General features: G+C 47.8%; 1 protein-coding gene across 1 annotated transcript in view; it reads right to left on the bottom strand.

Annotated features, from left to right (window-relative positions):
• CLYBL (citramalyl-CoA lyase) overlaps positions 1 to 27,628 on the bottom strand; it is a 986,589-nt gene that overhangs the window by 125,375 nt on the left and 833,586 nt on the right. Inside the window, 1 exon segment of the mRNA XM_063953228.1 lies at positions 7,436 to 7,529. Coding sequence (XP_063809298.1) covers positions 7,436 to 7,529 — 94 coding nt within the window.

Here is a 27,628-nt window from a genome sequence, read left to right as displayed (position 1 = left end):
AGTAAAGGCGAAATTAGCAGAATTTATTGCTCCAGGTCCTACATGCTGAGCAGAAGATAGAGCACCCTCTAACTCCCGCGGGACATCAAAGCTGCCGCTGACAGCATCCACACGCCTACCTCTGAAGGATGGGTAGGGGGCCCAGTGCATTGCTGTGCCCAGGGGCCTACACTACTGTTAAGATGGCCCTGCGGGTGAAGGGAAACAGCTGGACACTGCGGGAAAAGGCACCCAGCCCAGTCCCCAGGCTCCTCTCTTCGTGCCAGCCGCGGCCGCCAGGAAAGGAAGCATGATGTGATCTCATGACATCACCGTCACGTTCCCTGAAGCCCTGACAAAGTGGGAGGCAATATCATGCTGCGGAACACCATGGTTTTGTTGTTCGGCAGCGCATTATAATTGCAGTAATGGCAGTCACAGGTGCAAAGTGTGCAGTGGGTGGTACTGCGTACCTGCTGCCAAATTGTTAAGGGTACCTGCATACTTGCACCACTGTGTATGTGCTCTATGGTTGTTACTGGCATGCTACAGTATATACAGTTAATGGTGATCACTGGTATGCTGCCTGTATTTTATGGCAGTCACTTGGATGTCATCTGGCATACTGTCTGTACTGTATGGTAGTCACTGTTATGTTGTCTGTACTGTGTGGCAGTCAATGTGATGTGGTATGGTGGTCACTGTGATGCTTTCTGTATTTTATGTCAGTCACGGGTATGGGACTCAAAGTCGACACCAATTAGGTCGACACCCATTGGTCGACAATGGGTAGGGCGACACTAGAAATAGGTCGACACAGCCATTAGGTCGACATGGACAAAGGTCGACATGAGTTTTTTATGGGGGGTTTGTGACGTTTGCTCCGTCAGGTGACTGGGAACGCCAATTAGTGCACCGCATCCCCTTGCATGGCTCGCTTTGATCACCATGCTGCGCTCGGCACAGGTTGCCGTTCCCAGTCGTAGTCAACGTGGACCATAAAGTATGAATAATAATAAAAAAAACAACAACTCATGTTGACCTTTTTGCATGTCGACCTTGTCCATGTCGACCTAATGGCCGTGTTGACCTATTTCTAGTGTCGACCTATCCACTGTCGACCGATGGGTGTCGACCTAATTGGTGTCGACCTAGAGTCCGGATACCGTCATTCACTGGGATGCTTTCTGTTGTGCTTAGTGATCACATGAATGCTGTATGTTTTGTATTGCATCCATCTGGATGTTCTCTGGGGTCATTCCGTGTCAAATCAACACACTGATTTTACCTCACCAGCTCAGATTTTGATAAAATTTGGTATATGGAGGAGTATATATGTAGTCTAAGAAAAATACAAAATATTATTTAAATATCTCGTGCCGTTTCCAAAATATGGCTACGTAAAGTTTTCAAAAATCTGTCAAAAACACATGACCAGCATATTTTCAAATCACCATAGCAGCTTTTTACTGTTTTTTTAAATACGCTTTGTGAGGGAAAAACTTTTTTCAAATTAAAACGGACATTTTTGATCATGATTATCTCAAAAAAGAGCATTGACAAAAAATTTCAAGAAATAGTCTATACTAATGATAAATGTTTGAATAAAGGTTCAAAAAGGGTTGAGATTACCTAAAGGATAAAAAAAGGGGCAGACTATATGGGCCAAGTGGATCTTATCTGCCGTCAAATTGTACATTTCTATGTTTTTATGTTAGGGGGGTGGTATATTTACAGTATGTAATCGTGTATTAATTTTCTATGGGGGGTGGAGTCTCTTAATACTGTCTGTGGTGGGGTTGGAGTATTAATGTGTGTGTGTGTGTGTGTGTGTGTGTGTGTGTGTGTGTGTGTGTGTGTGTGTGTGTGTGTGTGTGTGTAGGTTGTATTAATATTGAATGTGTGTGTGAGGGGAGTATTCATATTATTTGTCAGTCACTGATGTTGTCTGCATTATATGACAGGAATGCGACACTCTGCATTATATGGTGGCCATTGCAATGCTCTCTGCATTATATGGTGATCGCTGCATTGTTACAGTATCTGAATAAAACAGAGGTCACTGCAATGTTCTGTGCATTATATGGCAGGTACTTTAACACTCACTGCATTATATGGTGGGTAATACAACACTCACTAAAAATGGGGTTTTCCCTCACCCTAATTACATTTCGGTGTTTACAATGCTGTATCCATGCTATCCAAAATGTATTACTTATCTGATTTTAAACTATAACTATAACCAGAATACCAGTTTTGGCATTCTTGTTGTTATTTTTATTCTAGACCTATGCAGATTTCTTATTATACTTATACTCCTTTTGTAGCTAGCCACACCCTTTGCTGTCCACACCCATTCAGTTTTGTGCCACCAACTTTAAATAGCCCTTCCATTGCATTCCCCCGTCTAAGAATGCTTGCTCATGCTCTGTTTTGGCATATGCCAAGTGCGAAAAAACAAAAGATATGCTGCAAAAACAGGGGTAAAATATTAGGAGGCACAACCCTATGTATTAGGGCCCAGAAAGCACTATGCCACAATCATACTCTCAGTGTACTGTAGCCACACCCAATTTCCTGTTTTACAGTTTCCCAATGTTGGCTGGTCAGAGGTCATTCATTGTTGGTATGAGGTCAATTCTTTTTGCAATCAGTTAATGCAGAAAGCTGCCATGACTGGAAAATCAGAAGGAAGGTGCCACTTTTGTCAGCACAAGTATACAGATATCATTGCAACAACAATACAAGAGATGGGTTATACAGGTTGAGTATCCCTTATCCAAAATGCTTGGGACCAGAGGTATTTTGGATATCGGATTTTTCCGTAGTTTGGAATAATTGCATACCATAATGAGATATCATGGTGATGGGACCTAAGTCTAAGCACAGAATGCATTTATGTTACATATACACCTTATACACACAGCCTGAAGGTGGAAATGAAAAACGGCTGGCGGGGAGCACAAATCCGCTGATGCTTTCTGGCCTCACACCAAGCAACATATTTTCGCCAAATACGGTGATAATGTGTTACGGTCACATCTTTCCTCGCCTTAATCAGCGTAGGAATGACTTCCTCCGGAATGCCTTTTTCCTTTAGGATCCGGTGTTCAACCGCCATGCCGTCAAACGCAGCCGCGGTAAGTCTTGGAACAGACAGGGTCCCTGCTGCAGCAGGTCCTGTCTGAGCGGCAGAGGCCATGGGTCCTCTGAGATCATTTCTTGAAGTTCTGGGTACCAAGATCTTCTTGGCCAATCCGGAACCACGAGTATAGTTCATACTCCTCTCTTTCTTATTATTCTCAGTACCTTGGGTATGAGAGGCAGAGGAGGGAACACATACACCGACTGGTACACCCACGGTGTTACCAGAGCTTCCACAGCTATCGCCTGAGGGTCCCTTGACCTGGCGCAATATCTTTTTAGCTTTTTGTTGAGGCGGGACGCCATCATGTCCACCTGTGGCCTTTCCCACTGGTGTACAATCATTTGGAAGACTTCTGGATGAAGTCCCCACTCTCCCGGGTGGAGGTCGTGCCTGCTGAGGAAGTCTGCTTCCCAGTTGTCCACTCCCGGAATGAACACTGCTGACAGTGCTAACACGTGATTCTCCGCCCAACGGAGAATCCTTGTGGCTTCTGCCATCGCCATCCTGCTTCTTGTGCCGCCCTGTCGGTTTACATGGGCGACCGCCGTGATGTTGTCTGACTGAATCAGTACCGGCTGGTGTTGAAGCAGGGGCCTTGCCTGACTTAGGGCATTGTAAATGGCCCTTAGTTCCAGAATATTTATGTGTAGGGCAGTCTCCTGACTTGACCATAGTCCTTGGAAATTTCTTCCCTGAGTGACTGCCCCCCAGCCTCGAAGGCTGGCATCCGTGGTCACTAGGACCCAGTCCTGTATGCCGAATCTGCGGCCCTCTAGAAGATGAGCACTCTGCAGCCACCACAGTAGAGACACCCTGGCCCTTGGGGACAAGGTTATCAGCCGATGCATCTGAAGATGCGATCCGGACCACTTGTCCAGCAGATCCCACTGAAAGATTCTTGCATGGAACCTGCCGAATGGAATTGCTTCGTAAGAAGCTACCATCTTTCCCAGGACTCGCGTGCAGTGATGCACCGACACCTGTTTTGGTTTTAGGAGGTCTCTTACAAGAGATGACAACTCCCTGGCCTTCTCCTCCGGGAGAAACAGTAGACGCGTTGTAGGAACCAGCTGCGACTTCGGGATATTCAGGATCCAGCCGTGCTCTTGTAGCACTGTCTGAGCTAGTGCTACTCCGATCAACAACTGTTCCCTGGACCTCGCCTTTATAAGGAGATCGTCCAAGTACGGGATAATTATGACTCCCTTTTTTCGAAGGAGTATCATCATTTCTGCCATTACCTTGGTAAATACCCTCGGAGCCGTGGATAGACCAAACGGCAACGTCTGGAATTGGTAATGACAGTCCTGTACCACAAATCTGAGGTACTCCTGGTGAGGAGGGTAAATGGGGACATGCAGGTAAGCATCCTTGATGTCCAGTGATACCATGTAATCCCCCTCGTCCAGGCTCGCAATAACCGCTCTGAGCGATTCCATTTTGAACTTGAACCTTCTTATGTAAGTGTTCAGTGATTTTAGATTTAAAATGGGTCTCACCGAACCGTCCGGTTTCGGTACCACAAACAACGTGGAATAATAACCCCTTCCCTGTTGCAGGAGGGGTACCTTGATTATCACCTGCTGAGAGTACAGCTTGTGAATTGCGTCCAGCACTGCCTCCCTGTCTAGGGGAGTTGTTGGCAAAGCTGATTTGAGGAAACGGCGAGGGGGAGACGTCTCGAATTCCAGCTTGTAACCCTGAGATACCACTTGTAGAATCCAGGGATCTACCTGTGAGCGAGCCCACTGGTCGCTGAAGTTCCGGAGACGGGCCCCCACCGCACCTGGCTCCGCCTGTGGAGCCCCAGCGTCATGCGGTGGACTTAGAGGAAGCGGGAGAGGGCTTTTGCTCCTGGGAACTGGCTGTATGGTGCAGCTTTTTCCCCCTGCCTCTGCCTCTGGGCAGAAAGGACGCGCCTTTAACCCGCTTGCCTTTCTGTGGCCGAAAGGACTGTACCTGATAATACGGTGCTTTCTTTGGCTGTGAGGGTACATGGGGTAAAAATGTCGACTTTCCAGCAGTTGCTGTGGAGACAAGGTCCGAGAGACCCTCCCCAAACAATTCCTCACCTTTGTAAGGCAAAACCTCCATGTGCCTTTTAGAATCTGCATCACCTGTCCATTGCCGGGTCCACAATACCCTCCTGGCAGATATGGACATTGCATTTACTCTAGATGCCAGCCGGCAAATATCCCTCTGGGCATCTCTCATATATAAGAGTGCATCCTTAATATGCTCTATGTTTAGCAATATAGTGTCCCTGTCCAGGGTATCAATGTTATCAGACAGGGAATCTGACCACGCGGCTGCACCACTGCACATCCATGCTGAAGCAATAGCCGGTCGCAGTATAAAACCTGAGTGTGTATACACAGACTTCAGGATAGCCTCCTGCTTTCTATCTGCAGGCTCCTTTAGGGCGGCCGTATCCGGAGACGGTAGTGCCACCTTTTTTGACAAGCGTGTGAGCGCCTTCATTCAACTCATCAGATGGGGGAAAAACCACTGGTTGCTTTTTCTCCCAAAACATAATACCCTTTTTTGTGGTACCTGGGTAAAGATCAGAAATGTGCAACACATCTTTCATTGCCGTAATCATGTAACGGATGGCCCTATTGGAATGTACCGTGGTCTCACCGTCGTCGACACTGGAGTCAGTATCCGTGTCGACGTCTGTATCTGCCATCTGCGGTAGCGGGCGTTTTAGGGCCCCCGATGGCTTTTGAGATGCCTGGGCAGGCACGGGCTGAGAAGCCGGCTGTCCCACATCTGTCATGTCGTCAAATCTTTTGTGTAAGGAGTTGACACTGTCACGTACTTCCTTCCACATATCCATCCACTCAGGTGTCGACCCCGCAGGGGGTGACATCACATTAATCGGCCCCTGCTCCGCCTCCACATAAGCCTCCTCATCAAACATGTCGACACAGCCGTACCGACACACCGCACACACACAGGGAATGCTCTGACTGAGGACAGGACCCCACAAAGCCCTTTGGGGAGACAGAGAGAGAGTATGCCAGCACACACCAGAGCGCTATATAATGCCGGGATTTACACTACTCACAGTGATTTCCCTTATAGCTGCTTATTACACAGAATTGCGCCTAAATTTAGTGCCCCCCCTCTCTTTTTTACCCTTATGTAGTCTGAAACTGCAGGGGAGAGCCTGGGAGCGATCCTTCCAGCGGAGCTGTGAGAGGAAATGGCGCCAGTGTGCTGAGGGAGATAGCCCCGCCCCTTTTTCGGCTGACTTCTCCCGCTTTTATTAAATTAATGTGGCAGGGGTATTTTACACATATATAGCCTAGTAAGCTATATTATGTGTGTTTGCCACCTGTAAGGTACTCAAATTGCTGCCCAGGGCGCCCCCCCCCCCCCCCAGCGCCCTGCACCCATAGTGACCGGAGTGTGTGGTGTGCACAGGGAGCAATGGCGCACAGCTGCAGTGCTGTGCGCTACCTTAATGAAGACAGGAGTCTTCAGCCGCCGATTTTGAGGAAGATCTTCTTGCTTCTGGCTCTGCAAGGGGGACGGCGGCGCGGCTCCGGGACCGGACGATCATGGACGGGCCCAGTGTTCGATCCCTCTGGAGCTAATGGTGTCCAGTTGCCTAAGAAGCCCAAGCTAGCTGCAAACAGGTAGGTTCGCTTCTCTCCCTAAGTCCCTCGTAGCAGTGAGTCTGTTGCCAGCAGATCGCACTGAAAATAAAAAACCTAAAATATACTTTCTTTTTCTAGGTAGCATCTATCCTTGTGTATCAATGCCTATTTCCCTATAGATTGTAAGCTTGCGAGCAGGGACTTCCTACCTCTGTCTGTCTGTCTGTCTTTGCCCAGTTTTGTTCTATAATTGTTGTTCTAATTGTAAAGCGCAACGGAATATGCTGCGCTATATAAGAAACTGCTAATAAAAATAAATAATAGGAGCTCAGGAGAGCCCCTAGTGTGCATCCAGCTCAGCCGGGCACAAAATTCTAACTGAGGTCTGGAGGAGGGTCATAGTGGGAGGAGCCAGTGCACACCAGGTAGTCCTAAAGCTTTCTTTAGTTGTGCCCAGTCTCCTGCGGAGCCGCTATTCCCCATGGTCCTTACGGAGTTCCCAGCATCCACTAGGACGTCAGAGAAACAAAAGTTTCACTATCTCACTCTCACTCAAAAAAGTCCGTATTTCGGAATATTCCGTAATTCAGAATATTTGGATATGGGATACTCAACCTGTACTAGTTATGGGGATCACAGGACACAAAATACATTGTTATTCTTTTGATATAACTTCTGTACAATGTAAAATGTTATTTCGTACCTATGCTTGCTCGGAAATCTTCTGCTCCAAAGACAACTCCATCTAAGTGAAGACCAACTGTGGGTGCTTTTTGTATAGCTTCTTCACAAACATCCTATAAAAAGAAAGAAAGTATATATCATGGAAACTTTGTGAACACTTATACAAAAGGAAAATTGTCTATAGCAACAAATCAGTTGTTGGTGTTTATTTTCTAAACTGTTCTAGAAAATGACTGTTACAGTCCTACTGCATACCTTTCCCCAACTTTCCCAATTTGTGGGTTCTGTCCTAGCATCCTGATAGCGACAGTATATTTCTTTAGGTTTGGATGGACATCAAACATACCTACCACAAAGGTGTGTTTTTAGGGGAGGGTTAATAGGGATGGCATTTATTACAGTTATCTGTACACTCAATGATGCCAAGACAGTGTTCACTTTGTGTATTCGGGGTCTATTTACTGAGCCTTGGATGGAGATAAAGTCAACGGAGATAAAGTACCAGCCAATCAGCTCCTAACTGTCATTATTCAAACCCAGCTTGTGACATGTCAGTTAGGAGCGGATTGGCTGGTACTTTATCTCTGTTGACTTTATCTCCATCTAAGGCTTAGTAAATAGACTCCTTAGGGTCTATAAGTGGATGGAGATAAAGTCCCAGCCAATCAGCTCCTATCTTCCAGGTTACAGGCTGTGTTTGAAAAATGACAGTTAGGAGCTGATTGGCTGGTACTTTATCTCCATCCACTTTTTCTCCCTCCAAGGCATAATAACTAGACCCCTTAATTTCTTAGCTTGATGGTTTGTTAGTGGTTGCTATGGGCAAGGTACATTTTTTGCACCAGTTTTCCTAACTGATCCTGATCCTACAGTCATATACTTTAATGAAAGAAATTACTCTTTTTTTTTCTAAATAAAAACTAAACTTAACATTATTGTGTTTCTGATATTCAATTTTGTGATTCGTAAAGAGCTGCTAAGAAAACAAAAATCAGTTCTATAGTAAAAATAAGATTTTAATACCTACCGATAAATCCTTTTCTCTTAGTCCGTAGAGGATGCTGGGGACTCCAAAAGGACCATGGGGTATAGACGGGATCCACAGGAGACATGGGCACTTTAAGACTTTAATGGTCGTGAACTGGCTCCTCCCTCTATGCCTCTCCTCCAGACCTCAGTTATAGGAACTGTGCCCAGAGGAGACGGACATTTCGAGAAAAAGGATTTTGTTAAACTAAGGGTGAGATACATACCAGCTCACACCACAACACACCGTACAACATGGCATACAACTAAAACCAGTTAACAGCGTGAACCAAAGAGATCAACAACAGGCTGACCTTTACCAAAACACAACCTTTGTGTAACATAAGCAATAACTATTTACAATTACTGCAAATAGAGCCCGCACTGGGACGGGCGCCCAGCATCCTCTACGGACTAAGAGAAAAGGATTTACCGGTAGGTATTAAAATCCTATTTTCTCCTTCGTCCTAGAGGATGTTTGGGACTCCAAAAGGACCATGGGGTTTATACCAAAGCTCCAGACCAGGCGAGAGAGTGCGGATGACTCTGCAGCACTGATTGAGCAAACATGAGGTGCTCATCAGCCAGGGTATCAAACTTGTAGAATTTTGCAAAAGTGTTTGAACCCGACCAAGTAGCTGCTCGGCAAAGCTGTAATGCCGAGACGCCTCGGGCAGCCGCCCAAGATGAGCCCACCTTTCTAGTGGAATGGGCTTTCTCCGATTTCGGTACCGGCAATCCAGCCGTAGAATGAGCCTGCTCAATCGTATTACAGATTCAGCGCGCAATAGTCTGCTTAGAAGCAGGAGCGCCAACCCTGTTGGCCGCATACAGGACAAACAGCGCCTCTGTCTTACTAACACGAGCCGTTCTGGCTACATAAATTTTCAAAGCTCTGACCACATCGAGAGACTTTGAATCAGCCAAGGCTTCAGTAGCCACAGGTACCACAATAGGTTGGTTCATGTGAAACGAAGAAACCACCTTTGGCAAAAATTGTTGACGAGTTCTCAACTCCGCTCTATCCTCGTGGAAAATTAAATAGGGGCTTTTGTGAGACAAAGCCGCCAATTCGGACACCCGCCTTGCGGACGCCATGGCCAATAGCATGACTACTTTCCAAGTGAGAAATTTCAACTTAACCTTTTGCAAAGGTTCAAACCAATGTGACGTAAGGAACTGTAACACCACGTTTAGGTCCCATGGTACCAAAGGGGGCACAAAGGGAGGTTGGCTGTGCAGCACACCCTTCACAAAAGTTTGAACTTCTGGAAGTGAGGCCAATTCCTTTTGAAAGAAAATTGATTAATAAGGCCGAAACCTGCACTTTAATGGAGCCTAACGTCAGGCCCGCATCCACCCCTGCTTGCAAAAAGTGGAGAAAACGACCCAGCTGAAATTCTTCCGTAGGAGCCTTCTTGGATTCACACCAAGACACATATTTCCTCCAAATATGGTGATAATGCTTCGCCGTTACCTCCTTTCTAGCTTTAAGTAGAGTGGGGATGACTTCCCCGGGAATACCCTTTCTGGCTAGGATTTGGCGTTCAACCTCCATGCTGTCAAACGCAACCGCAGTAAGTCCTGGAACACGCACGGCCCCTGCTGTAACAGGTCCTCTCTTAGAGGAAGAGGCCAGGGATCTCCTGTGAGCAATTCACGAAGTTTTCGGATACCAGGCCCTCCGTGGCCAATCTGGAACAACGAGTATCGCCTGAACCCTTGTTCTTCTTATGATCCTTATCACCTTTGGGATGAGTGGAAGTGGAGGGAACACATAGATCGACTGAAACACGCACGGTGTCACAAGTGCGTCCACTGCTATTGCTTGAGGGTCCCTCGACCTGGAATAATATGTCTGAAGCTTCTTGTTGAGGCGAGACACCATCATGTCTATTTGAGGAAGTCCCCAACGACTTGTCACTTCTGCAAAAACCTCTTGATGAAGACCCCACTCTCCTGGATGGAGATCGTGTCTGCTGAGGAAGTCTGCTTCCCAGTTGTCCACTCCTGGAATGAAGACCGCTGACAGAGCGCTTTGATGTTTTTCCGCCCAGTGAAGAATCTTGGTGGCCTCCGCCATCGCCGCTCTGCTCCTTGTTAAACCCTGGCGGTTTACGTGTGCCACGGCTGTAATGTTGTCCGACTGAATCAGGACGGGCAGGTCGCGAAGATGATGTTCCGCTTGCCGAAAGCCATTGTAGATGGCCCTTAACTCCAGCACGTTTATGTGCAGACAAGCTTCCTGGCTTGACCATTTTCCCTGGAAATCTCGTCTTTATCAGGAGATCGTCCAAGTATGAGATAATTGTGACCCCTTGCTTGCGAAGGAGCACCATCATTTCCGCCATTACTTTGGTGAAAATCCTCGGGGCCGTGGAAAGACCAAACGGCAACGTCTGAAATTGGTAGTGACAATCCTGAACAGCGAATCTCAGGAACGCCTGATGAGGAGGATATATGGGGACATGTAGGTATGCATCCTTTATGTCGACTGACAACATAAAATCCCCCCCTCCCCCCGCCTCCAGACTGGAGATCACAGCTCGGAGAGGTTCCATCTTGAATTTGAATCTTTATAAATACAGGTTGAGGGATTTTAAGTTCAGAATCGGTCTGACCGAGCCATCCGGCTTCGGGACCACAAACAGGGTTGAATAAAACCCTTTTCCCTGTTGTAACGGGGGAACCATGACAATGACTTGCTGTTGACACAGCTTTTGTATTGCAGCACACACTACCTCCCTCTCTGGATGAGAAACTGGTAAAGCCGATTTGAAAAATCGGTGTGGAGGCACATCTTGGAACTCCAGTTTGTACCCTTGGGTCACAATTTCCAGCACCCAAGGATCCAGGCCTGAGCGAACCCAGACTTGACCGAAGAGCTGAAGACGTGCCCCCAACAGTGCGGACTCCCGCAGAGGAGCCCCAGCGTCATGCGGTGGATTTGGCAAAAGCTGGGGAGGACTTCTGCTCCTGGGAGCTTGCCACAGCCAGCGATCTTTTTCCTCTTCCCTTACCTCTGGCCGCGAGGAAGGAAGATCCACGTCCTTTCCTGAAGTTATGAGACCGAAAGGACTGCATCTGGTATTGAGTCGTTTTCTTTTGCTGTGGAGGGACAAAAGGCAAAAAAGAAGACTTACCCGCGGTAGCTGTAGAAACCAGGTCCACGAGGCCTTCACCAAACAACACTTCACCTTTGAAGGGCAGAGCCTCCATAGCCTTTTTAGAGTCAGCATCACCATTCCATTGATGAGTCCACAACGCCCTCCTAGCCGAGACTGCCATGGCATTGGCCCTTGATCCCAAGAGGCCAATCTCTCTCGCCGCTTCCCTTAGATATATCGCTGCGTCCCTGATATGACCCAGCGTCAAAAGCACGTTATCCCTATCCAGGGTGTCTATGTCAGATGACAAGATAGCTGCCCACCTTTTAATAGCGTTACTCACTCATGCCGATGCCACGGCTGGCCTGAGCAGCGTACCCGTAGTAACATAACTAGATTTTAAGGTAGTTTCCTGCTTACGATCCGCAGGATCCTTTAGGGCCGCCGTGTCCGGGGATGGTAGCGCCACCTTCTTGGACAAACGTGCCAGAGCTTTATCCACCGTGGGTGAGGATTCCCACTGTAACCTATCCTGCGAGGGAAAAGGATACGCCATAGCAATTCTCCTGGGAATCTGCAGTCTCTTGTCAGGGGATTCCCAAGCTTTTTCAAAAAGAGCGTTCAGTTCATGAGAGGGAGGAAACATTACCTCAGGTTTCTTTCCATTAAACATACAGACCCTTGTGTCAGGGACAGTGGGGTCTTCTGTGATATGTAATACATCTTTAATTGCCACAATCATGTACTGCATACTCTTAGCCACCTTAGGATGTAACTTGGCATCATCATAATCGACACTGCAGTCGGAATCCGTGTCGGTATCTGTGTCTGCTATCTGGGTAAATGAACGTTTCTGCGACCCTGAGGGGGCCTGAGATTGTGACAAAACATCTCCCATGGATTGTCTCCATGCTTGGTTCTGAGACTCAGATTTGTCTAACCTCTTATGCAATAAAGCCACACTTGCATTTAAAACACCCCACATATCTACCCAATCAGCAGTCGGCGGTGCCGACGGAGTCACTCCCACATTTTGTTCAGCCTCCACACCAGCCTCCTCCTGGGAAGAGCCTTCAACCTCAGACATGCCGACACCCCCCCAAACACACTGGGCTATAGGGGACAGACCCACAGTAAGGTCCTTCAGAGAGACAGAAAGGGAGTTTTGCCAGCTCACACCCAGCGCCTCACCGGTCTGAAGGAATTAAATAACGCCCCAGATCTGTAAGCGCTTTTATACCAAATAATCAACACCAAAATGTTGTGCCCCCCCCCCCCCCTCTTTTGTGCACCCTGTTACTTGTGTACAGCAGTGAAGGGCCAGGAGCAGCGTCTCTGCAGCAAGCTGTGGAGAAAATGGCGCTGGTTAGAGCTGAAGGAGGAAGCCCCGCCCCCTACCCGGCGCGCTTCGTTCCCGCTTTTATTTATACTGGCGGGGGTCTGTATACATTGCCTTTGCAATGTATACTGTCATGCCAGACTCAAAGTGAGGATTTATTGCTGCCCAGGGCGCCCCCCCCTGTGCCCTGCACCCATATAGTGCCGCTTGTGTGAGGGAGCAATGGCTGCACGGTACCTCAGGAAGATCTGAAGTCTTCTGCCGCCTTTGAAGTTTTCTTGCTTCTACTACTCACCCGGCTTCTCTCTTCAGGCTCTGTGAGGGGGACGGCGGCGCGGCTCCGGGAACGAGCAGCTAGGCGCACCAAGTGATCAGACCCTCTGGAGCTAATGGTGTCCAGTAGCCTAAGAAGCAGAGCCTTTGAACTCACAGAAGTAGGTCTGCTTCTCTCCCCTCAGTCCCACGAAGCAGGGAGCCTGTTGCCAGCAGTGCTCCCTGAAAATAATAAACCTAACAAAAGTATTTTCTAGAGAAACTCTGTAGAGCTCCCCTAGTGTGCAACCAGTCTCCTCTGGGCAGAATCTAACTGAGGTCTGGAGGAAGGGCATAGAGGGAGGAGCCAGTTCACGCCCATTAAAGTCTTAAAGTGCCCATGTCTCCTGCGGATCCCGTCTATACCCCATGGTCCTTTTGGAGTCCCCAGCATCCTCTAGGACGAAGGAAAAATTGATTTATACAATTAGCTGTACTTTCCTTTCCCTTACAATGTAAAAACAGACTACCTCTGAGTAACAAAACAAATGCAGACACCAGAAAATCTACTAATTTTCTACTTGGGACCTGCATATTTAATATTGAGTGATATTCTTGTTATCACTTGTTACTGATCTTAAATGGTGCTTCAACCAATAACCTGTTATTTTTCAAACACGACAGGAGCTGATTGGTTGGAGCACTATTTAAGATTTGTAATGTGTGATAATAAGAATATCATGCATTACTAAATATGCCCCTTAGATTCTTAGCAAACTATAAAGAAGGAATTTAAAATGTGGCTCCTTAATTAAAACCCAATGGCCTGCTCTGGCACCATGGCCCTCATTCCGAGTTGTTCGCTCGCAAGGCGATTTTAGCAGAGTTACACACGCTAAGCCGCCGCCTACTGGGAGTGTATCTTAGCTTCTTAAAATTGCGAACGATGTATTCGCAATATTGCGATTACAAACTACTTAGCAGTTTCAGAGTAGCTTCAGACTTACTCGATCAGTTCAGTGCTTGTCGTTCCTGGTTTGACGTTACAAACACACCCAGCGTTCGCCCAGACACTCCTCCGTTTCTCCAGCCACTCCTGCGTTTTTTCCGGAAACGGTAGCGTTTTCATCCACACGCCCATAAAACGCTGTGTTTCCGCCCAGTAACACCCATTTCCTGTCAATCACATTACGTTCGCCGGAGCGAAGAAAAAGCCGTGAGTAAAAAAACTATCTTCATAGCAAAATTACTTGGCGCAGTCGCAGTGCGAACATTGCGCATGCGTACTAAGCAGAAAAACGCTGCGATGCGAAGAAAATTACAGAGCGAACGACTCGGAATGAGGGCCCATAGCTGCAATAAACTACAGAAGTCCAGAAGTGTTTGATTTGGTTTGGTTTGGTTTGGTTTGGTTTCCATAAATTGTCAAGTTACACTCTTATTGTGCAACACAAAGATGCTAGCTCCTTAAAGACTTGTATGCTGCCAAAAAGTTACCCAACCCAGAGACAACTATCATTTATTACATTAGCCTGTAAAAAAATTAAATAACTTTTGTTAAGACAGACTAGTCAGAGGAGATCATTATGTCCTTTTTTCTTTTTTTTTACATCCCAAAGAGTATTATAAAATCTAAGATCAGCGTAATCGTCCCACTGTTCTGTCAGCCGATGCTCCAGGTCATGCAATATGCAGTTCTTATTCGAATCCTAGCAATAGAACATATCAATTCAAGTACCTGGCTATGGAGTCACAAAAATAACCTGATGCCAGAACAAGAATATAAAAAGTCTATCGATATGGCCATCAATGATGTCTGCGAAAATGCTCGAGCAGATACTTTCCCTATAATTAACTGGAAAGCTTTGAAATGTGTATTAAGAGGCTACTTAATCCAGGAGTAAAAAAAAAAAAAATATATGTATATATATATATATATATATATATATATTTTTTTTAGCTCTAACATCATTTATTTCTAAATTGAGAATCATCACATAATATCTCCTTATCTATAGACACATTAAATGACCTTAGACAAGTCTAAATTTCAAAGCAGTATTACCTCACCAGAAATCAATCTCATATAATCTAATGAAACACATATATTTCAAATAAGGAAACAAGAACAGCAAAATATTAGTCAGGGCCATATGGGAAAAACAAGCCATTAACTACATGCTACCCATCACAGATTATCCAGAAATAAGGAGAGATAGAATACAGGAGACAGTGGGCCTAATTCAGTATGGATCGTTATTCTGAAAAATTGCAGTTGTCTGCAAGTAGAAAGGCGCCACCCCGACAGGAAGAAAAAATGTCCCTTGGAAGTTTGCAAATGCATCGCAGTTCGCAATCCATTCGCAGATGTATACGTAATTTCCGGAACATCAAAGATTTTTTGCCATCTGAGCAAATGTAAGTAGGTCTGAGGCTGCAACTAATCTGCGACTGAGATGGCCTGGAAGTGGTCTGTGCTGACGTCAGAGACCCTCCCCAAAAACGTCTGGGCACGCCTGCGTTTTTTCTGACACACCCAGAAAATGGCAGGTTTCCACCGAGAAACACTGGCTTCCTGTCAGTAAAACAACGGCTGCTTTGCGATTACAATTGGTAAGCTATTACCCCTCGCGCGTGTGCAATGCGACCGCTACGCATGTGCAGTCATCCCATAATCGCTCGATTTGCGATTTCTCTGAATAGTGATGCATGCTGAATTAGGCCCAGCGGCAACACTTCAATCTTTCTATTTAGATTTATATAACTGAAGTCCTCAGTGACTCCGACAAACAAACCTGGCCATACGCAAGTGGATCAGAATTGTATTAAACATTTCTCTTACGTCCTAGAGGATACTGGGGGGACCATTTAGTACCCTGGGGTATAGACGGGTCCACTAGGAGCCATGGGCACTTTAAGAATTTTATAGTGTGGGCTGGCTCCTTTCTCCATGTCTCTCCCACCAGACACAGTTTAGAAAATGTGCCGGAGGAGCCGGTCACGCTGAAGGAAGCTCCTGAAGAGTTTTCTGCATTTATTTTATATGTTTGTTATTTTCAGGCAGGACTGGATGGCACCAGTCTGTCTGCTTCGTGGGACTTAGGGGGGAGGGGGGGGGACGACCCAACCTCTTGAAGGGTTAATGGTCCCGATCCCCGCTGACAGGACACTGAGCTCCTGAGGGACCTATTCGCAAGCCCATCATGGCGAGTGTATAGTCTCGCAGCACGCCGCCACCCCTAACAGAGCCAGAAGAATGAAGAGTGGCGAGTACTGAGCTAGCGGGGCTCCATCCATCATGGCGGCATGAGGGTACGGAGATGCACGGCTTCTAAATGGGGCGGAATGCGTCTCCGGACACAGTACACAACTGCGTCCCCGTGCACTGTACAGAGTACCCATACTGGCACAACAGCCTTAAAACGGTTTTCTCCATTTTAAGCAAAAGATTCCTCAGCCACTATAAAAAAAGCGGGAAGACTGCGCGCCATTGAAGGGGCGGGGCTTCACTATGAGAGGATCCAGCAGCTCACCAGCGCCATTTTCCCTTTGCAGTGGACACAGACACTGACTGACAGACGCGCAGCTCCTCCAAGTGTGACTCCAAATTACCTCAGCGGTAACAGGAGGTCATGGGGGGGGGGGGGGGCGATTACTGGTTTACTAAGTCCCCTATTAGGGTACTGAGACTGCGACCTGGCTAAGCATGGCATTAGCGATAAGGGCGCGTGGGGGCTGGCTCCAGACATCTCTGTGTTTCCCTGAAGAGCTCTTTGTGGGTTAACTGTGCTTAACCTTTCCTTTGTTTGTGTGTGCTGTCACATTACATTATGTCAGGCAAGGAGTGTGTGTCTTGTACCGCAGAGTGCTCCTCTACACGAGGGGGCTCACTACTGGGTACTCAGGGTTCACAGACTAGCAGGGCTGAACCAGAATGGGTTAATTCTCTTAAGGGAATGATCTCAACTCTTTCTACAAAATTGTCCCGCAATGAGAAAGAGACGCAATACCTAAAACAGACTGTGGATGAGTTTATGAACAGAGACTCAGTCCCCAAGACAGCGTCTCAATCCCCTCCCATTTGTCCGCAAAAGCGACCTCTGGCCCATATCCTGCAGTCTGACTCTGACGCTGACAGGTCAGACATGGAGGAGGGGGAGGTGGACTCAGAGGGGGATGCAGCTCTGTCACAGGGAATAGAGGCTCTTATAGAGGCTATTAGAGATGTTCTGCATATTCCTGATAAGGTGTCAGAGGAGTGTGAGGAATCTTATTTTAATGTAAAAAAGAAGTCCTCAGTCACTTTTCCTGCGTCAAAGGAATTGAATACCCTGTTTGAAGAACCATGGGTTAATACTGACAAGAAGTTTCAGATCCCTAAAAGGGTTGCTCTCATCTTTTCCTTTTCCTCTGGAGGATAGGAAAAAATGGGAAAATCCACCGATAGTGGACGCATCAGTCTCTAGGCCGACACGTAAAATTGTATTGCCTGTTCCTGGTGCAGCCTCCCAGAAAGACACGGCTGATCGTAAAATTGAGACTACACTCAAATCATTGTACACAGCTGCTGGGGTGGCCCAAAGACCCACTACTGCATGTGCGTGGTTCACTAAAGCCATTGCAAAATGGTCAGGTAACCTAATTGAGGGGTTAGATTCCTTATCTAAGGGGGATGCTCCAGCAGCATATACAGGACTCTGCGAACTTTATGGTGGAAGCCATAAAGGAAATAGGCGTGCTTAACACACGCACCACCGCTATAGCAGTGTCGGCACGCAGAGGCTTGTGGCTACGCCAGTGGACTGCTGACGCGGATTCCAGGAAAGGCGTGGAAGGCCTACCATTCACAGGAGAGGCCATGTTCGGAGATGAATTAGACAAATGGATCTCCACAGCTACTGCAGGTAAGTCTATGTATCTTCCTTCCGCAGCCCCCCAATCAGGAAGACTTATTCAGCTTCTAAGTTACAGTCTTTCGAACGGCCAAGTTCAAGGACAAATCCAGAAGTGCTTCTACGTCCTCCAGCGGCGCAAGAGGTAAACCACGCAAACCAGCAACAGCAGGTGCTCAGGAACAGAGCTGAGGCTCTGCTTCCTCAAAGATTGCAGCATAACGGTGGACCGCAATGCCTGGAGGGCTGTCAGGTGGGAGCTCACCTACAATTCTTCAGTCAAATCTGGTCAAATTCGTGCCAGGATCCCTGGGTCATAAATCTTGTTTCCCAGGGCTACAGACTGGAGTTCCAAGAGCTCCCACTTCACAGATTCTTCAAATCAGGCTTGCCAGTTTCACAAGAGGTTGCCAGTTTCACAAGAGGCAAGAATAACTTTACAACATACCCTCCAAAAACTGGTACAGACTCACGTCATTGTTCCAGTTCCACCTCATCAGCTACACAAGGGGTACTATTCCAACTTGTTTGTAGTACCGAAACTGTACAGTTCGGTAAGATCAATTTTGAACCTCAAGTCGTTGAACCCGTACTTACAAATGTTCAAATTCAAGATGGAGTCTCTGAGAGCGGTGATCTCAGGTCTGGAAAAGGGGGAATTCCTAGTGTCTCTGGATATCAAGGATGCGTACCTTAACATTCCAATCTGGCCGCCTCATCAGGCTTATCTACGGTTTGCACTGCAGGACTGTCACTACCAGTTCCAGGCCCTGCTATTGGGCCTCTCCACGGTACCGAGGGTGTTCACCAAGGTGATGGCAGAGATGATGTTTCTACTCCGCAAACAGGGAGTGAACATAATTCCGTACCTGGACGATCTCCTGATAAAAGCACCGTCCAGGGAAAGGTTGCTGGACAGCATTGCTCTCTCAACCAAACTTCTCCAGGATCATGGGTGGATTCTGGATCTTCCGAAATCTCACCTAGAGCCAACACGGAGGCTCCCATTCCTGGGACTGATACTGGATATGGAGTCGGAGAAGGTGTTCCTTCCGTTGGAAAAGGCATTAGTAATCCAGTCGATGGTTCGGGATGTCCTGAAGCCAACCCTGATATCGTTGCATCTATGCATTTGCCTTCTGGGGAAAATGGTGGCCTCTTACGAGGCTCTTCAATACGGAAAGTTTCACGCAAGACCCTTGGACAAATGGTCCGGATTGCATCTTCACATGCACCAGAGGATCCGTCTGTCGCCAAAAGCCAGGATCTCTCTTCTATGGTGGCTACAGACTTCTCACCTCGTCGAGGGTCGTAGGTTCGGAATTCAGGACTGGGTTCTGCTAACCACAGACGCAAGCATCAGAGGTTGGGGAGCAGCCACTCAGGGGGTGCAGTTTCAAGGAAGATGGTCAAGTCAGGAAGTCGTCATTCCAATCAACATTCTGGAACTCAGAGCCATATACAACACCTTTCTGCAGGCCTCACATCTTCAAGATCGGGCCATTCAGGTCCAGTCGGACAATGTGACGATGGTGACGTACATAAACTGACAGGGCGAAACGAAAAGCAGAGCAGCAATGCCAGAGGTGTCAAGAATTCTCCCCTGGGCAGAGAGAAACGCTGTGGCATTGTCAGCGGTCTTCATTACGGGAGAAGACAACTGGGAAGCAGACTTCCTCAGTAGACACGACCTGCACCCAGGGGGGGGTGGACTTCACCCGGAAGTGTTCAGGTGCTTAACAAGTCGATGGGGATATCCACAGATCGACATGATGTCCTCTTGTCTCAACAAAAAGCACAAGCGGTAATGTTCCAGGTCGAGAGACCCACAGGCGGTGGCGGTAGATGCCCTGACCTCCATGGGTCTATCAGTTGGTGTACGTGTTTCCTCCACTTCCTCTGATCCCAAGAATTCTAAAGAGAATAAAAAGGGAAAAGGTTCAAGCAAATCTAATTGCTCCGGACTGGCCAAGAAGGGCCTGGTATGCGGACCTTCTGGAGATGCTCCTCGAGGATCCGTGGCCTCTACCTCCGCGAGGATCTTCTGCGACAGGGCCCGTTCGTCTAGCAGGACTTACCGCGGCTACATTTGACGGCATGGAAGTTGAACGTCCGATTCTAGCCAGGAAAGAGATCCCTAACAAGGTAATCCTGACTATGATCCAAGCCAGGAAGGGGGTAACGTCTAAGCATTACCATCGTATTTGGAAGAAATACGTCTCTTGGTGTGAGAGCAGAAAATTTTCTGTGGTGGAATTCCATCTAGGATGTTTCCTTCTTTTTCTACAAGCAGGAGTGGAGGTGGGCCTACGTCTGGGCTCCATAAAAGTCCAGAGTTTGTCCTTCTCCATTTTGTTTCTGAAACAATTGGTTTCTCTCCCTGAGGTCCAGACGTTCTTGAAAGGTGTTCTGCACATCCAACCTCCCTTTGTGCCTCCCACGGCACCTTGGGATCTCGATGTGGTGCTGCATTTCTTCCAATCGGACTGGTTTGAGTCGTTACAGGAGGTGGACGTAAAATTTCTTACGTGGAAGACCGTTACACTTTTGGCCTTGGCTTCAGCAAGACGTGTGTCGAAGCTGGGGGCTTTGTCTCACAAAAGTCCCTATTCAATTTTCCATGAGGACAGAGCTGAACTCAGAACTCGTCAGCAATTTCTTCCTAAGGTGGTGTCTGCGTTTCACATCAACCAACCTATTGTGGTCCCGGCTGCCACAGACACAACTGCTACTTCAAAGTCTTTGGATGTTGTGAGAGCTTTGAAGGTGTATGTGAAAAGAACAGCTCATCACAGAAAGACGGACTCGCTGTTTGTTCTTTATGATCCCAATAAGATTGGGTGTCCTGCTTCAAAGCAGACTATTGCACGCTAGATCAGACTTAGAATCCAGCATGCTTATTCCACGGCAAGTTTGCCATGTCAAAAATCTGTACAGGCCCACTCTACTCGGTCGGTGGGTTCTTCCTGGTCGGCTGCCCGGGGTGTCTCGGCTTTACAACTCTGCTGAGCAGCTACTTGGTCAGGTTCGAACATGTTTGCAAAGTTCTAGAAGTTCGATACTTTGTCCTCTGAGGACCTTCAGTTTGGTCAATCAGTTCTGCAGGAACCTCAGCACTATCCCACCTGATTTGGGAGATTTGGAACATCCCCATGGTACTAAATGGACCCCAATATCCTCTAGGACGTAAGAGAAAATAGGATTTTAATTACCTACTGGTAAATCCTTTTCTCGTAGTCCGTAGAGGATACTGGGCGCCCGCCCAGTGCTTCGTTCTTCCTGCACGGTTACTTGGTTAAGTAATGTTGGTTCAGCCGTTGCTGTTCCTGTTTCAAGTTTGGTTAGCTTGGCTTTCCTCTTGTTGTGTGTGCTGGTTCGGAATCTCGCCACTATCCTTCTCTCGAAGTATGTCCGTCTCCTCGGGCACAGTTTCTTAGACTGAGTCTGGTGGGAGGGGCATGGAGGGAGGAGCCAGCCCACTCTATGAAAATCTTAAAGTGCCCATGGCTCCTATTGAACCCGTCTATACCCAATGGTACTAAATGGACCCCAGTATCCTCTACGGATTACGAGAAAAGGCTTTACCGGTAGGTAATTAAAATCCTATTTTCCCATTTTAGTCTCCAAAGATTAAAATGGGAACAATTTCATAATAAGATGACCACTTATCCCTGATGTAACTACAAGTTGCAATCAAGTCTAACCCTTCTTCCAAATGCCATAACAGATATATTAACATTAAGTATATAGGGAAAAGGTAATCTTTTAGAGACCTTTACCTACATACCAGACCAAAACCATTTACTAGATATGTTATTTCAATCTATGTATTAGCAGCACCAAACCAGGAGAAGACACTTTCCAGATATCAATATTTTTTGACTATATGCCTGAAATTTTACACAAAAGTCTCAAATTGTTTATAAACTTTGGTGTCACCAGGTGGTAGTGAGGACTGGTCCCCAAATATAAGACTTGTTTTACTACAGGAATGTGCTAGGGACAACGTAATGATGTTACCCTAGAAAATGCATTTCAAACTGTTGTCGAAGTTAATGGTGTAGTGAAAGCTGCCAGACTGGCAGAAAGTGAACCATATAATTTGTTAAAGGGAATTTGTTATACAGAGTGGGGGTTGTTCATTGGTCAACTATTGATACTGCAGGTACATGTTACTTTGGTTTTGAAAGCTGCACACGCACACCTTTGTATGGGGTCATTTGGAGGAATGAAAGACCCTAGAAAGGTTGTTACTTCAGTTTTACTGGCCAGGGATCGTATGTCAGTGAAACCTCTCCAAAACCCGCTTGTAGGACCTCCCCAAAAAGTTCATAAACGAGGTGGGGAAAAGGGATTTTTTTTTTCATGGTAGTGTACTGGAGTCTTGGCATGAGGGAAACCCTGTGTAATTAGTGATAGCCATTAAAACGGAGGATTGGCAGATGCCATTAAGTCCTCTTGGGCACCAACTCTGAGGCAAGAGGTGGTAGGAATGGCAAAATGGATCAGGGACAGGTTTATCCCTACTCCTGGACATCCTACTCAAAGTGAGCAAGATATACGGCAGTATTCAATTAGTGTCGGATCCTCTCCGACGGAGAGGATTCAACACTTCAGTATTCAATTTGCGGGCATTTCTGAAAGGTTTTTGGCCGTTTTCGACAATGCCGATCCAAGTCGAATCGGCATTGTCGAAAATGGAAGAAAACCTGTCGGAAACGCCTGCAAATTCGACAAAATACGTGGATCCGTGGCTAATCCGCCAATACACATGTTTTCCGACAAGTTACAAAAACGGCATAATACTTGTGGCCTAATTCAGACCCGTTTGCTCGCTAGTGTTTTTTTGCAGTCCTGCGTTCGCATAGTCACCACCCATAGGGGAGTGTATTTTCACTTTGCATGTGTAGCAGAGCTGTACAAACAGATTTTGTGCAGTCTCTGAGTAGCCCAGATGCCGCTGCGAACACTTCAGCCTGTCCGGGACCGGAATTGATGTCAGGAACCCTCCCTGCAAACGCATGGACCCTTCTGCGTTTTTCCAAACACTCCCACAAAACGGTCAGTTGACACCCACAAACGGCTTCCTCCTGTCTATCTCCTTGCAAACGCCCGTGCGAATGGATTCTTTGCACAAACCCATCGCTGAGCGGCGATCCACTTTGTACCCGTGTGACTCGCCTGCGCATTGCGGTGCATATGCATGCGCAGTTTAGACCTGATTGCAGGCTCTACGAAAATGCAGCCTAGCGATCAGGTCTGAATTAGGCCCTTGAATAGGTTGAATCCGGATTCGACCTAAAAAAGTCGGAAAATGCAGTTTTTCTGACTTGTCGGATTAACTGAATACACCCCTTAGTCTTGTTCCCTGGATTTAGAGTTAAAATATGGCCCTACCATAGGTCCAAAGCTAGGTGGGCTAGAGTGAATCATGAATTTGGAAATATGTTGCTTTCTCCTGCAAGTGTGTGTTCCCCACCAAGTTTGGTAAAGCTAAGGGGAGCGAAATGTGGCACAGAGAGTACTTTGCCATGTTCTGATGCTCAGAACAGGACTCACTCCCTGGGACAAGGAGCAGATAGGGTTAAGAATCCTGATTACTACAGCAAAGGTAATTCACACAGCTGCACTATATGGGTGTGACTAATTGTGTGAAGGTATAAAGGTTTGTGGGAACCAGTGGGCAGGGCATCTGATGCCAGTCAGTGAGTGGATGGCAGAAAGAGGCAGTTTAGGCTTAGCTAGTGGTCAGTGAAGCCATGTTTTCTGAACAAATGTGATGTGACAGCATTTGTGAGGAATAAAGAAGCCACCTGACAGAGCAACCTGTGGAAGAGCCTATCTTTGTGAAGCAAACCTTTACAAGGTGGCATCAGAAGTTTACATGTGGTGTCAGATCTGTTACTATATATATATAGTATACTATACTGTATAGGTCTGGGAGCTTATCCTGGATTCTACATGTTAACACCTGAAAACAGTTAATTTACTGGGTGAGAAAAGGGGCTCTAATTGAAAAGCCAGAGGCTACCACCCTATTTCGGACCTGTTAAATTAACGGGTCTAATTGAATTTCCCCCTTAGTGAAGCCAGAGACAACACTGTTAAAACTATCGAAGCACTCAATGGGGCAGATGTATTAAGTCTGGAGACGGCATAAGGAAGTGATAAACCAGTTATATGTGCAAGGTGATAAACGCACCAGCCAATTAGCTCCTAACTGTTAATTTACATATTGGACCTGATTGGCTGATGCGTTTATCACCTTGCACATATCACTGGTTTATCACTTCCTTATGCCTTCTCCAAATTAATACATCTGCCCCAAAGTACCTATGATTCTCCTATACACCAATGCAGAAAAACACTTGATAAGGTGGATGGATTGGATTTTCATGGAGCTGAGTCTAGTAAAGGTTTTCATATATAAATTAATTGAACTCTGTATGAATTCCACAGTCAGAATAAAAATTAATGTTTTTTTCTTGAACTCTTTCAAAATTAAAGATGCCATGGGCAGAGCCGGCCCTAGGCAAACTAGGCAAATGCCTAGGGCATTTGGTATGGCTAGGGGCACAAGCAGCTTCTGCTGATTAAAATGATATGTGGCATGCCTATATTCTTTGTGTGCCTGCGGCTGTATCTGCATACGAAATGCTACGTTACAGAGTAATCCTTGAAATCACTGTAACGCAGCATTTTGTATGCAGATACAGCCACAGTCGCACACAGAATATAGGGGGTAATTCAGATCTGATAGCAGCAGCAAATTTGTTAGCTAATGGGCAAAACCATGTGCACTGCAGGTGAGGCAGATGTAACGTGCAGAAAGAGTTAGATTTGGGTGGGTTATATGGGCCCTCATTCCGAGTTGATCGCTCGCAAGGCGATTTTAGCAGAGTTACACACGCTAAGCCGCCGCCTACTGGGAGTGAATCTTAGCTTCTTAAAATTGCGAACGATGTATTCGCAATATTGCGATTACAAACTACTTAGCAGTTTCAGAGTAGCTTCAGACTTACTCGGCATCTGCGATCAGTTCAGTGCTTGTCGTTCCTGGTTTGACGTCATAAACACACCCAGCGTTCGCCCAGACACTCCTCCGTTTCTCCGGCCACTCCTGCGTTTTTTCCGGAAACGGTAGCGTTTTTAACCACACGCCCCTGAAACGCCGTGTTTCCGCCCAGTAACACCCATTTCCTGTCAATCACATTACGATCGCCGGAGCGAAGAAAAAGCCGTGAGTAAAAATACTATCTTCATTGTTAAATTACTTGGCGCAGTCGCAGTGCGAATATTGCGCATGCGTACTAAGCGGAATTTCACTGCGATGCGAAGAAAATTACCGAGCGATCAACTCGGAATGATGGCCATTGTTTCTGTGCGCGGTAAATACTGGTTGCTTTATTTTTACACTGTAATTTAGATTTCAGTTTGAACAGACCCCACCCAAATCTAACTCTCTCTGCACGTTATATCTGCCTCCCCTGCAGTGCACATGGCTGGTCATTCCGAGTTGATCGCTCGCTAGCAGTTTGTAGCAGCCGTGCAAACACTATGCCGCCGCCCACTGGGAGTGTATTTTAGCTTGGCAGAAGTGCAAACGAATGTATCGCAGAGCGGCTACAAAGTTTTTTTGTGCAGTTTCGGAGTAGCTCAAAACCTACTCAGCGCTTGCGATCACTTCAGACCGTTCAGTTCCTGTTTTGACGTCACAAACCCGCCCAGTGTTCACCCAGCCACGCCTGCATTTTTCCTGGCATGCCTGCGTTTTTCCGAACACTCCCTGAAAACGGTCAGTTGACACCCAGAAACGCCCACTTCATGTCAATCACTCTGCGGCCACCAGTGCAACTGAAAAGCTTCGCTAGACCCTGTGCAAAACTACATCGTTCGTTGTGCCCGGACTACGCGCGTGCGCATTGTGCTGCATACGCATGCGCAGAACTGCCGTTTTTTAGCCTGATCGCTGCGCTGCAAACAAATGCAGCTAGCGATCAACTCGGGATGACCACCATGGTTTTGCCCATTAGCTAGCAAATTTGCTGCTGCAGTCAGATCTGAATTAGGCCCAGTGGCGTAACTACTGCCCCCGCAGCCCTCGCGGTGGCTTGGGGGCGAGGGGCTGCGGGGGCGCCGCCACTGATTTAGAGCAGATTGACATGCGGACGAACGTCCGCATGTCAATCTGTTGTCACTAGCCCCCCGCTGTGAAGTAGGGACACGGAGGGCACAGCGTGCGCCTCTCCTGTGTCCCTCTGAATCTCCGGCGTGTCGGGGGGCGTATCCTATGAAAAGGGGGCGTGGCTTCGCGGAGGACCCGCGATCGCGGGCCACGCCCCCGTTTCGTCACTGAGGGGGCATGCCCAGCGCTCTGTGAGCTGCTGGCATGCCCTCTCTCCCACTGTCTGCGCTGAATAGACGCTGTGCGCATGCGCACAGCGTCTATTCACTACTGCTCTGCTATGCAGAGCAGTGACTGTAGGAGCCTCCCAACTGCCCCCCCCATCGCGGGACACTGCGGGAGGTATGCATATATGGCACTGGGGGGGCACTGAGGGGGCATATATGGAACAGGGGGGGGGGGCGGCACTGAGGGGGCATATATGGCCTGAGGGGGCATATATGGCACTGGGGTGGCACTGAGGGGCATATATGGCACTGAGGGGGCATATATGGCACTGAGGGCACTGAGGGGGCATATATGGCACTGGAGGGGCACAGAGGGGTCATATATGGCACTGAGGGGGCATATATGGCACTGCGGGGGGCACTGAGGGGGCATATATGGCACTGAGGGGGCATATATGGCACTGGGGGGCACTGAGGGCATATATGGCACTGGGGGGCACTGAGGGGGCATAGATGGCACTGGGGGGCACTGGGGGCATATATGGCACTGGGGAGGCACTGAGGGGGCATATATGGCACTGAGGGGGCATATATGGCACTGGTGGGGCACTGAGGGGGCATATATGGCACTGGGGGGGCACTGAGGGGGCATATATGGCACTGGGGGGTACTGAGGGGGCATATATGGCACTGGGGGGCACTGAGGGGGCATATATGGCACTGGGGGGTACTGAGGGGGCATATATGGCACTGGGGGGGCACAGAGGGGTCATATATGGCACTGAGGGGGCATATATGGCACTGCGGGGGGCACTGAGGGGGCATATATGGCACTGAGGGGGCATATATGGCACTGGGGGGCACTGAGGGGGCATAGATGGCACTGGGGGGCACTGAGGGGGCATATATGGCACTGGGGAGGCACTGAGGGGGCATATATGGCACTGAGGGGGCATATATGGCACTGGTGGGGCACTGAGGGGGCATATATGGCACTGGGGGGGCACTGAGGGGGCATATATGGCACTGGGGGGTACTGAGGGGGCATATATGGCACTGGGGGGCACTGAGGGGGCATATATGGCACTGGGGGTACTGAGGGGGCATATATGGCACTGGGGGGGCACTGAGGGGGCATATATGGCACTGAGGGGGCATATATGGCACTGAGGGCATATATGGCACTGGGGGGCATTGAGGGGGCATAGATGGCACTGGGGGGCATATATGGCACTGGGGAGGCA

The sequence above is a fragment of the Pseudophryne corroboree genome, chromosome 2 (assembly GCF_028390025.1).
Source record: "Pseudophryne corroboree isolate aPseCor3 chromosome 2, aPseCor3.hap2, whole genome shotgun sequence".
NCBI classification, from domain to species: domain Eukaryota; kingdom Metazoa; phylum Chordata; class Amphibia; order Anura; family Myobatrachidae; genus Pseudophryne; species Pseudophryne corroboree.
This window is presented reverse-complemented; position numbering and strand designations above follow the sequence as displayed.